Below are 12,027 nucleotides of genomic sequence, written 5' to 3'. Positions count from 1 at the left end.
TGTCAACCAAAGACAACCACTGGTCTAACCACGGGGAATATGCCAGAATTCAAAACAAAGAAGCCAGAAGAATCCTCATCGAACTGGAAGCCCTTGCACAACGACCGGGACGTAACATCTGAAATGATGCAAACAATGACAAATCCAAAGAGTTACTACAATATGACGCAAAGGATGACGATTCAATTTTAATAGTGGACCCGGGATGGGATGATTATTGCCTACAAGCGTTAAAATTGAATCGTCCCGTTCCACTTTGTCCTGAAGCTCGAAGGGCCCGCATATGAAACAAAAGATGTCGACCATTAGTATGAATTATTATGTAAATTATTAGTATGAATTATCATGTAGGATCCATGTAATATAATCAAATAATGGTCCGAGAATAATCCCTAACATATGCTATGATTTATTCCTTTATGCTTTGTCATATTCCATATGTCATTTCTTTGTGTTTCGCCTGTATAAAGACATTTGTATCATTTGTAAAAAATCATTGAAAAACCCATTACCACCGTCATTGTATAATCAAGCTTCCGTAATATTTTAATAAAAAGTGTTTGTTTTTGTAATACTTGTACTTTACAATTTTAATACTTGTACTTTAAAGTTTTAGTTTTTGAGCTTTGGTACAAGATAAAAATTTCTGGCAACATAATTTTCATCTATAGATCTTAAATATATCGTCTTTATCGGCTTTAGCAAAGATAGTCTTAAACCTGCAACAACAGATTTATCTAATAACTTAGCTTGTGTTTATAATCGTATAAGCCTATTTTCAAAAGTAGCACTATATGAGTGTAGCATCTTTTTGCTAATAATAAAGTGTTTGCTTTTAAATAAAGATGCAAACGTTATCCACAATTATACTTTCTTGGACACATTTTATTTTGCCAATTTGATGCATAAAATCCATTGAAGGTTTGGATCAATTATATGTTCTTTGTACTTTGTCCTTCCTTTTTGGAATAATGTTTTCTAGTCCGCTCTTTCCATGTGTGACTTTTTGCCAAAACATATAACTTGATCCACTTATTTTTACCTTTTTACAACAATTCATTCCATATTAAATTGATCCACTTTTTTTACTCATTTTTCACCTTTAACAATTTCCATAAGAAATACATTTTTTTTCTTAAATGTGTATCAAAACTTAAATACACAAATATTAGCACTTAATGATGGCCTTTCCGGCGACCACCTTTCTTTCCATGCTTCTTTTTCCCACCATCACCCAACCCAAGACCGCCAGACCCACGGCTGCCGGAAAAACCACGGTCCCTAGACGGTGCACCGGTTTTCAACAAATCTTTAACATCAAGGATTCCATTCCTGAATCGGCCAGCAGTTGACATCAATACCCTATCCTCCGGCTTACGTGATTCCGATTCCCGTTTGCTTCGATTTCCGCGTTTCCCTCCAACTTGTCCAAGTATCATATTCTATATAATAATAAAAAAACAGTTCCAACTTTAGTTATGACATAGAAGTTGTGTTTAAAAAAACATGTGGGAATTGTAAGAGAAATAAAAACCTCTTGTAACATCTTTTGATCCCTTTCTTTTTGTTTTTTCATTTGTACACGAGCTACACTTAGAGGCAATCTCTGCTTCTTGGGAGGCTGCAATGCAACAATTGTAAAATTTTCAAGAAAATTATCAATTGTTGTAAAAAAAATAAAAATACTATGAAACTCACCTTTCCACCAAGAGAAACTACTTTCTTGTTTTCTAAAGCCTTCTTTTCTTTCCATGTCATATGGGAGGGTCCTAAATTACAGGATAATTAAATTTGTTACATTATTTTCAATTGTATGAATCCACTTCACACCAAAAAATTCAATTATTACCCATATACTGAATATCTTTCAATATTGAATTTAGTTCCATCCTCTGGGACTTCATATCCATGAATGTAGTAGAAGTTGCTACCTCTTTGTTTTCTCGTTTCATCATCTTCCTCTTATCCATTCTTGTTGAGTTCAAACTGTGATGATAAAGTCACAGAAATTAAACACATTATACAGACAAACAGTAAACAGTTATCTTGTATTAAATCTTGCAGCACTACAATATGAAAATGAGTATGGAGTAATGAAGTAAATTAGAAAAGGAATTTTCCCTAATCATAGGCAATTTCTTTTGAGGTTTTCAAGGATCTGAGTTTTATCAAATTTGATCATAACAATTTATAGGCATTGCTGTACACAAATATGAAATGGTTAACTAAGTTAAAGAAAGACGTTTTGCCTAATTTCAAGCAATTTCTTTTCAAGATAATGGGATCCCAGTTCAATTCTTATCATGGCATATACAGGGTATCATTGTCTTTTTGCAGCTGCAAATATAGCTCCTCAATGGTTAGATAGGGGTGAGCATGAGCCGGGTAACCCAACCCGGGTATTTTGGGTTTTAGATTCAGTTTCTAGGGTCGGTTGATCGGTTTCTGGGTTCAACCCATGGGTTTACGGGTTTTAGGTTTAAACACATTTTCCAATATAACCTCATTTCAGATTCAACTGATTCAAGTATAATCTCAGATTCATCAAATAATGTCCACAAACTACAAACTCAGATAGCAGATTAGAGACAAATTAAGCACTGTTTTAATCTGAAATTCATCACATTAAACTCATTTTCATATTAACAACAAACAGAAGGCAAACGAAAATAGATGGATTTGGAACTCTAAGCTAAAAGCATTAATCTCATATGCATCCAATTAACACCACAAATTGGTGAAATTGAAAACTCAGAATCATCAAATTAAACACAGATATCGAACTCTAAGCTGAAATGGGAAAAAGAAGTGTGTGTACACGTACTGAGAGGGGGAAGTCAAGAACTGCACGATGTTGGAAAGTGGAGCGGAGCCTGTCGAGATAAAAGGCAAAGCGCGAGATCGATTCACTTCAGTTCAGCGGTTCATCAACTGTTTATTGCTTAATCAAATCGGCTGTTAGTGTTCGCTGTAGCTGTAGTGTTTTGCTGAAGGCTGAGAGAGAGAAGCGAAGAAATGAAACGCTGCCTATAGGGTTTGGGAGAGTACCGGTCTTATTTTCAATTTCTACCTTTTATAATATTAATAATAAATAGTATTGGGCCGGTATGAGCCTGTTTTTAAAGTAACATAAACGGATTTTAGTGGTTTTTAATTTCGGAACCTTAATCAAGGTTTTTGTTGTTTTTGGTTTCGGTTTTTCAGTTTCGGTTAGAAAATACTTTTTTTTGTTATGGTATATTTAATACACACAAATAATATGCATTGATGTTTTTGCAACATTAAGGAGGCTAAACACTACAGACAAACAATAATTGAACTCCGAGATTATACACCCATATATAGTTATACAATAAACACAAAATTCCTTAGACGAACCCTCAAAGTCTTGAAGTAATCTCAATACAAAAACAAAATGGAAAAATGAGAACAAAATCAAACCTGAGATGGTGGGGTGACACTGATGATGGTGGGTGTCACCTGACAAAGTCAGGATCTTATTCGTCATGTTGCACTATCGTTTGGCGGATGCTGGAGAGAGAATCAGAGATTGTCAGTAGAACACTCTACAAGCCCATTCTTAGGGTTTTGGTACAATATCAGTAAATCCAACGAACTTATTTACAAGTTTATAATATTTTTTATTATCTAAACTTTTTCTAAAATATTTATAATTAAATATTTTCGTTTTCTATTTTTTATCTAAAAATGTTTGAAGTATAAAAACATCATTTTATCTACTTTTAACTTTTATATGATATAGTTTGTGATAATCTTCTTGGTATGATTAATTATTTTAGCACACGGTAGGTGAAAAAAAAGACTAAAGTGATTATAAACATTTAACTATTTTACTATTAGCTAACATATGTTTTTTTTCTTTGAAAAATTTATTTATTTATCAAAGAATATATTCAAAAATTGATATGGTTGTTGTCTTCAATTAAAAATAAAATTCGGACAATCAATTAATTGTGATGATTTTAAAAATATTAATTGAAATAGAACAAAAAAAATTCAATTTGATCGGTTTAATTGGTTTGGTTAAAAGTTAAATCCGAATAACATAAGACAAATTTTTTATTAATTCGATAATTTTTTTTTGATATTTTATTCAATAAAATTATGTAGTTTTATCAACTTTTGAATATATTCTTTAATAAATAGATAAACTTTTCAAAACAAAATTAACAAATATTAGTTAGCTAATAATTAAATAATTAAATGTTTATAATCACTTTAACCTTTCTTTTCACCTACAGAGTGCTAAAATAATTAACAACATGAAAAAAACATATATATCAAAAATTATATCATATAAAAATTAAAAGTAAATAATATAATATTTTTATACTTCAAACATTTTTAGATAAAAAATAAAAAACGAAAACATTTAGTTATATATTATAGTAATACTTTTGATAAAATTTAAACAATAAAAATTATTTATATGTTAAATAAAGATTTAGAGAAAGCATTAACAATCATAGTTGTGAATAGAATCTTTCAAAGGTAAAATCACAATGTTCTCATGGAAACTTGAAATTTTAAAGTTTGTAAACATTTAAAAATGCAAACTACATAACATAATGCATATGCAAGCATTACATGGTTTCAGAAATTTATTAAAAAAAAATTGCATTTTAACTTAATAGATATAAAGTCGGTCACAAGAATGCCACAAACATAATATTTTTCATCACTAATTGGCTTAACAACCGGTCCCACAGCCAAGAGATAAATCACACTCTTCACACAACAAGACCTTATTTATATATATTTTTTATTCACCTACTTACAAGCATCCATAAAGCTATTTACAGAATCCATATTTACAAAGTGTAGTGTAGTTTTTAAAGATTTCAAATTTATATTTTAAATAAACAGTAGTATATTCGACCTAAATAATCAAAGAGCATATATAGTTTTGTAATTTATAAAGATTGTTTGATGCGATTTACTGGAGCTTTAAGTGAAGCCAAGTAATTTTGATCTGCTTTATCGATGCCATGATAAAGATAATTGAAAGGAGGCATTGATACATAGTTGCCAGATCCAGGAACAACATTCAGTTCTTCATTTTCCCACACAATTCTTCCTCCAGAAATTGTTACCTCCACCTTCCCCTGTCCAAAAATTTACTTATCCAGTGAAATAGAGATAAAAAACAGAACTTTATTGCATAAATTGAAGGAAAAATAAATAAATAAAGCATTGATGAATTAGTGAATTACCTTTCCGGATCTTCCTTCATAGACATTTGTGTCAGATCTAGAATGATGAGAATGGGCGCTGATGTGAAAGGTTGAATTTGGATTGAAAATGATTATATCTGCATCTGATCCAACACGAATAGCCCCTTTTCTAGGATAAATATTAAATAATTTCGCACTAAAAAAAAAAAAAAAAAAAAAAAAAAAAAAGTCAAATTTTATGTCCAAACACAATAAAAAACAGATCTTCTACACTAAAAAACAATTTTACCATTCTGTACTTGTTACACGGACATAATCAGTTGCAGATATTTGGCCAGATTCCTTCAAGTGCAAAATACAAATATGTTGATTAGAAATTTAATATTATTAAACTTTCAAAGATTTTACACTTTTTATAGATTAAAAAAAAAAATGATATCTTCATACCACCATTGTGTCCCAAACAAGATGCATCCTTTCCTCAATACCTATGAAAATGCAAATGTACACAAGTACAATTAGGCAACAAGACTTAAATGCCCTTCACTTCTCATAAGTGAAATAAGCCTAAGAAAATTTGTCCAGGCGTGAATAAATTTCATCTTTAAGTTATATGAGAAATTGTATAACCAGGGGTAGAATCGGTATTTACCATTGACACCATTTGGTATTTTGCGGAAATCGTCAATCCCAAGAGACTTTTGTTTGGAATTGAAAGTGCAGTGATCTGTTCCTACAAGCTGCAAAAGTAGAGAGCATATGTGTAACAAATAATATATACTTCAGTTGCTAAATTGATTTAAAAAAAAAAAAAAAAAAAAAACATCATTTTTTTTAAAAGTAGCAGCAAAAGGTAAGAAATTGGAACTTTGTGTTAACAAAATACCATTTATTTTAATGGTATTTTGTGAAAAAAAAAACAAATAGATTGTAATATCCATTTATCGTATTAAAATAAAACCTTTAGAATTCCAGTTGATAATGCTGCTTGAAGTGCTTTCCCATGTCCTGCTGCTCTTATTGGAGGACTCATGACAAACCTGAAAAAAAAAATTCAATTAATTAAAAAAAACCAAATGAATAAAAAAAATGATAATTTTGAAATTGTAAAAAAAGAAAAAGTCACTTACTTTGCTGCTGTTATAAAATCAGGATTCCATAGAACAGAATCATCAAGCACTAGCCCAGAAACCACAGGCTCTCCAATAACATTTTGCCCTATACTTCAAAACAAATTTTAAAATTATAATATAAACATAATCCTCATTATTTCTGTTATTAATAATATTATTATCAAAATTATTCTTATGATGATTATAACTTTTACTAATTATTATTATTATCATTATCATTGTTAGCATTATCTTGGTTAATCTTTACATTACAGCATTATACTTTACTTTCAATGTTTTTCTTATTAAAACATTGTACCTTTGAAAACTATGCAATTATAATTTATAACATTGTATTTTTAATAAGTTTTGTTATTATAGCACAGAAAATTGCTTTGTTATAATAAATAACTCAATGAAACTAAATTGTTATTTCTTCTATTTAACCCTATGTCTGAATGACAAACATTAGTTTAGGGACTTTTGATTCATGTAATTTATCATGATGTCTTTTCTCGATTTCATAGCAAGGTTAATTAAACATGTTAAATTTATATAGAAACTTACAAACCTGATTTTTGAGCTCTTGCTATTTCTTCCATGGCATCAGAGCTCATAACATGAACAACATACAATGGTGCATTCACAAAAGCAGCCAATCGAATTGCTCGAGCTGTAGCTTCTGCTTCAAGCTGAAATCATTTGTTTCAAACAATATCTCAATCAAGTAATAAAAAATTAAATGACACAAACTGATTAAAAGATGAAATGACATAATTACCACTGGAGGCCTTGATAAAGCATGCCCTTCAGGACCAGTTATACCGAGTTGAATCATTCTTTTTTGTCCTTCAAAAACAGCATCTCCATTTTCAGCATGAACCATAGCTAATGCTCCAAGAGACTTACACTTTTTAAGACCCTCTAACAAAAGCTCATCACTGATCATAAGGGAACCCTTATAAGCCATGAAAAACTTAAAAGAGTTTATACCTGTAAGTCATAAAATAAATAGCTTAGGTAATGTTTCTTCTTTTTTTCCATTAAGTGTTGAATAGCTAGATGATGTTTGTCTGGAATAAGTGTTGTATACACAAATACTATTTCTTTTTTATACCAAATGACCTGTTTCAATCTAAGTAAATGACCATTTTACCCTTCTACTTGGATGTGTAGAAACCTGTAATTCGAGAAACAGGCAACCTCCCAAAGAGTTCAAAACTAAATACTTTTTATTCATCATCCTTAAATAAAAACATACCAAAACCCTATATATAAGTGTTAATAGATAATCCTATCTTAAATTATAAGAACTGTAATAAACTGGAAATTATAATTAATGGCGAATGTGAAATTCTCTTATGAAATTATCTATGTTTATGTGTGTGTGTGTGTGTGTGTTTCTTTTTGACTTAATGAACTTAATATGGTAAGCTACATAAGAGTGTTTCTTTTTCTACTTAATGCAGAAAGAACAACTCAATAGAGAAAGTCAGTGTAATGAGTCTTTCTCTTTCCTAATTTAGTTTTGACATTTCACAAATTTGCCAGTGATTTCTTAAACATCAATTATCCATGAAACAATTAATGGGTAGAAGAAAAAAAATGGATTTAGTAATTTTAGAAATGAACAGACCTTTCTCAACCATAGTTTCCATTTCTTTAGGAACAATATCATCCCATTTTGTTATGGCCATGTGAAAACCATAATCCATGCAAGATAACTTTGCTTTTTCAACATAGGCTTCATAGCCTTTGGATAAGCTTCCATTAACAGGGATAACAAAGTCAATATGCATTGTGGTCCCACCAGCTAAAGCAGCTGCTTGACCACTGAAAAAATTGTCAATTGTCTCTGTGCCCATGAACTCCATGGCCAAGTGTGTGTGAGGATCAATTCCTCCTGCAGTAACCATGATTTTTTTTGAAGGGTTAAATACAAGAAATAGCAATGTAGTTTCATATGAATTTTTTCAAATAATTCCTAAACGAAAATTTATCTGGACAGCAATTAATGAGAAAAAAGAAAGAAATAAAGTATTACACTATTTGAGGAAAGGTTAGAAACATGAACTTTAAGCTTTAGACCAATCACATGCTTTAAAATGTTCAAAGAATGGCATGATAATCATAACCAAAAAAAAAACTCATTTTTTGAAATTCAAACTTTACCTGGCATAACAAGCCTTCCTGTAGCATCAAGAACTCTGACACCATCAGGAACCTGTAGATATAGAACTCATCTTGAAATTTATTAAAAAAAATAAAACTAAAAGCAACAAAATACTATAAACAAAGCCAATATAAACTAACATGATTGGCTCATAATTTCAAAATGGGTTGATTTGTGTTGGTCTTAATGTCAAAGAGCATGAAAATTCTCTTATTCAACAGTTCTGAAGATATTGATAGGAACAACCAATTTACCTAGTGTTCATTGAATAGTTGTAAATTCAGTAATGTTGTTATGATATTTACATTTAATAGCCCAGGAAACATAGTTTGAGAATCCAGAAAGAAGTACCTTAATATTAGGTCTAACAGCAACAATAATTCCATCCTCCACATAAACATCAGCAACCTCCTGATGATCAGCATTTACAACTGTGCCACCCTTTATCAGTATCTTTGATGATGCTAACATGTTCTCTGAATCGCAATATCCATTTACAGACTCACAAAACTGTAATTTAAGATACAGGAATGGAATTAGTCAAAGTAAGAATCCTTTTTTAGAGAATTATATATTCTACCAATAATTTTCCTAAATTCTCTCCCTTTCCATCTCGGCATCCCTTTCTTTGTCGAAATGCTTACTCCTCCTCTTCATGACCCAAATCAACCATTGATACTACTATTTAATTTGATCAAACACCAACCAAATTGAAGTAATTGATATGGTTATGAGTGTAGGAGTGCTAAAATGGAGTTCATAAATGATCTGTTGGAACTAGTAATTAGAACGTAGTAGCAGTATAAGAAAAACTTCAAAGCATAAATAGAAATGAAACCAAAATAGATATTGAAAAAACGAATCGTTGACTGCAGAAACAATCAAATAAACGGCACCTGGCTCAGTGCAGGCAAAGACCAGAGTGAAATTGAAAGGAGAAGGATCAGCGATCGCAAATGCGCCATTTTCGAACCGAGGGGTTGAATCTGCGAACAGGTTTTTGAAAATTAAACGAAGATTCTATAAATCTAACAGCTGTATGGTGAATGCATACGAGATAGAGAGAAGGTCTACTACTCTATGTGTTTGAACAAATAAGTGAATTACAAATATGGTCACTGCACTATATGTCATTGAGCAATCGCCGCCCTTGAAATTTTTTCTAACAACACTATATAAATGGTCCCTCCATCTTGTTACCAAAAGTCTTAGGGTTGTTTGGGATTGCTTTTTTAACTAGAAAAGTGCTTGTAGATAAAAATGTTTATTTGTTTATAGTGGTGGTAAAAGAAGTTTTTTAAAAAGTGTTTGGATAAGCTTTTATAGTGAATAAGTCAATAAGTTAAAAAGTGTTTGGCTTAAAAAATGTTTTTTGAAGTTATATTGGTTGAAAACCCATAAGCAGTTTCAAAAAGCCACGTTTTACATGCTTATTAAAAAATGCTTATTGAAGCTTATGAAAAAGCTATTCTCAAAAGTGTTTTTGAGTTTGTCAAACATTTTTTTTGACTTATTAGCTTTTCAAGAAGCCAATAAGCAAATAAACATTTTTCAATAACAATCCCAAACACCCCCTTAATTTTTCTTTATGAAGGGTGCCCATATAAAATAACATTCCTACCATTTTTAATTTAGTTTATCTTTTTTATTTTTCCTTTTATTCAATGTTAATTAAAACAAGAAATTAATAAAGAGTTATTGTCATTTTTTACTCAATAAACTTTATATGACCATATATATTATTTAATGAAATATAATAAACATAACAAATCAAGTGGCTGTAAGTAGGAAAATTGAGTATTCTAACTCATATAAATGGGTATTTTAATAATAATAACCAAATTATTATTATTATTATTATTGTAAAATGACAACTTTCTTCGGAATATAGCATTTTGGAGTCGGGGTATTCATTCTGGAGATTTGGTCCGAGACAAGAACGTCCGTACATTCTGGACTTGCATTTCGAGGTATGTATGATTGTCAGGTTAGTACTTTGAAGTGACAATACGGAGTCATGGGCACATGTTTCAGAAACACGTTTCAGACAGTTATTCTGGATTATAACACATTAATTTTTGTCCCTGTATATAACTGTTACCACATGTAAGTAAACACTTACTTATGATCGTCCGTACTTATCTCCTATAGCTCCTTCAAGTTGAGTTTCTCAAAGAGTGAGTACAAAGAAAACTTTACTAACCTACATGTTTACCTACACAACCTTAAGCGAACCAACCCTCATAGTTACACGAACATCAAAACCGATGTGATGAATCATTTCCAAGCCTTTTTCGTGGCTACTGGATATGTGGTAAATTTTTTGTTCCATAATTCTATTGTTTCTTTAAAATTGATAATGTTTGTATTCCTAAAGCATATTGGTTTGTTTTTCCAAAAAAAAAATGCAGTTACATGCATTCATAGGTTGCTTGCTACCTGTCATCTTTATAGGTATTATGCATCTAAGGGGCGACTATCTAAACATAATGTCCGTAGTGGTTGTTATGGACGGGAACAACCAGACCCTACATATAGCATTTGGTTTGCGCGTGGCAAATAATGTCGACTCTTATACCTAATTCCTTATGAGGTTGAAGGAAGCTCTCAGAGAGGGTAGAGAAGTATCGTTCATAACCAATATGGACAATGTCATTAGTTCTTGTATAGATCAAGTATTCCCTTATTATTATCATGGGTATACTTGTAAAAGTGTGTTCATGTGTAACATCCCAAAATCATAATAAAATTTTTCATTTTAAAATTAAAGAGAAAGCATTGTTTTTAATCAAACCCAAGTATGAAAAACCCAAAATCAAGTACAATTGTTCCAAAATCAATGTATCATAACATCTCCAAAACATATCACCAAAGGATGTGTACGATCATGCCTTTGCTTTCCCCTGATCATCAGAAGTACCTAAAACATAAAATTTGAACTATAAGCCAAGGATTAATGAGTTCCCCCAAAGTATCACACAACCAAATAGATAACAACATGAATAAATGAGCCTTCAGCCTGACTGGACCACCTCGTAGGGCCTACAACCTATCTAGACCGCTCTCCAGGTCTTCGGCCCGACTGGATGCCTCGTAGGTCCTCAGTCTATCTGGACCGCCCCGGGTATCTTGGTCTCCAGCTAATGTGTGTGAAATGTCCTAGTTTTAATCCTACTAACTTAGACACAAAATAAACATATGAAAGGTAGTGTACCTATCGATTAGTAATATAGTTCAAGCAAGTAGGGTATCGAACACAGGGGACGGTAAAAATTAAAATAAATGTTAATATTATCTAAATAAAACAAGTAAAAAAAGGTTTTTTATCTAGTTTTGCAAGACTAGAAACTTAAGCAATTATCAAACACTTAAACAAGAAACAATTAACAACTAATGAGATAGAAGGTAACTAGATTCAATATTAAAAGAGACTTCTGTTTAGGTTCGAATCATTTATTCCTATGGTTGATTTTATAGCAAATGCAATGGATTAATTGGCATTGGCTACTGATTAGTGTGATTAGGTTCACGTTCGCTATTACTAATC

At 31.1% G+C, this 12,027-nt stretch overlaps 2 protein-coding genes across 2 annotated transcripts; both read right to left on the bottom strand.

Moving 5' to 3' along the window:
- Positions 1–1,059: 1,059 nt before the first annotated feature.
- LOC111883236 (uncharacterized) lies at positions 1,060–3,061 on the bottom strand. Its single transcript, XM_023879577.3, has 5 exons — positions 2,825–3,061; positions 1,850–1,986; positions 1,699–1,769; positions 1,535–1,621; positions 1,060–1,442 (listed from the first exon to the last, which is right to left on the bottom strand). The coding sequence occupies exons 2-5, from the start codon at positions 1,968–1,970 to the stop codon at positions 1,176–1,178; spliced, it is 546 nt and encodes a 181-aa protein (XP_023735345.1). The 5' UTR covers positions 1,971–1,986; positions 2,825–3,061; the 3' UTR covers positions 1,060–1,175.
- Positions 3,062–4,750: 1,689 nt separating this feature from the next.
- LOC111883228 (dihydropyrimidinase) lies at positions 4,751–9,574 on the bottom strand. The gene is made up of 13 exons (XM_023879570.3): positions 9,377–9,574; positions 8,832–8,990; positions 8,480–8,531; positions 7,944–8,210; positions 7,089–7,300; positions 6,879–6,999; positions 6,326–6,413; positions 6,157–6,235; positions 5,848–5,935; positions 5,643–5,683; positions 5,485–5,537; positions 5,235–5,391; positions 4,751–5,126 (listed from the first exon to the last, which is right to left on the bottom strand). Exons 1-13 carry the CDS (start codon positions 9,443–9,445, stop codon positions 4,935–4,937), a joined length of 1,578 nt encoding a protein of 525 aa, XP_023735338.1. The 5' UTR covers positions 9,446–9,574; the 3' UTR covers positions 4,751–4,934.
- Positions 9,575–12,027: the final 2,453 nt, after the last annotated feature.

Source organism: Lactuca sativa, chromosome 3 (assembly GCF_002870075.4).
Source record: "Lactuca sativa cultivar Salinas chromosome 3, Lsat_Salinas_v11, whole genome shotgun sequence".
NCBI lineage: Eukaryota > Viridiplantae > Streptophyta > Magnoliopsida > Asterales > Asteraceae > Lactuca > Lactuca sativa.
Note: the sequence above shows the minus strand (reverse complement) of the source record. Positions and strands in the feature narration are given on the sequence as shown.

Bases quoted from the DNA above. Each gene is read 5' to 3' on its own strand.
- LOC111883236 (XM_023879577.3), bottom strand. From the start codon at position 1,970: ATGGATAAGAGGAAGATGATGAAACGAGAAAACAAAGAGGTAGCAACT. The intron at 1,770-1,849 runs GTAATAATTGAA...CCTGTAATTTAG, and splicing joins GAAAGATATTCAGTATATGG to GACCCTCCCATATGACATGG. The intron at 1,443-1,534 runs GTTTTTATTTCT...ATTATTATATAG, and splicing joins ATCAAAAGATGTTACAAGAG to AATATGATACTTGGACAAGT.
- LOC111883228 (XM_023879570.3), bottom strand. From the start codon at position 9,445: ATGGCGCATTTGCGATCGCTGATCCTTCTCCTTTCAATTTCACTCTGG. The intron at 7,000-7,088 runs GTAATTATGTCA...AAATGATTTCAG, and splicing joins CTTTATCAAGGCCTCCAGTG to CTTGAAGCAGAAGCTACAGC. The intron at 5,936-6,156 runs GTTTTATTTTAA...CTACTTTTGCAG, and splicing joins TATCAACTGGAATTCTAAAG to CTTGTAGGAACAGATCACTG.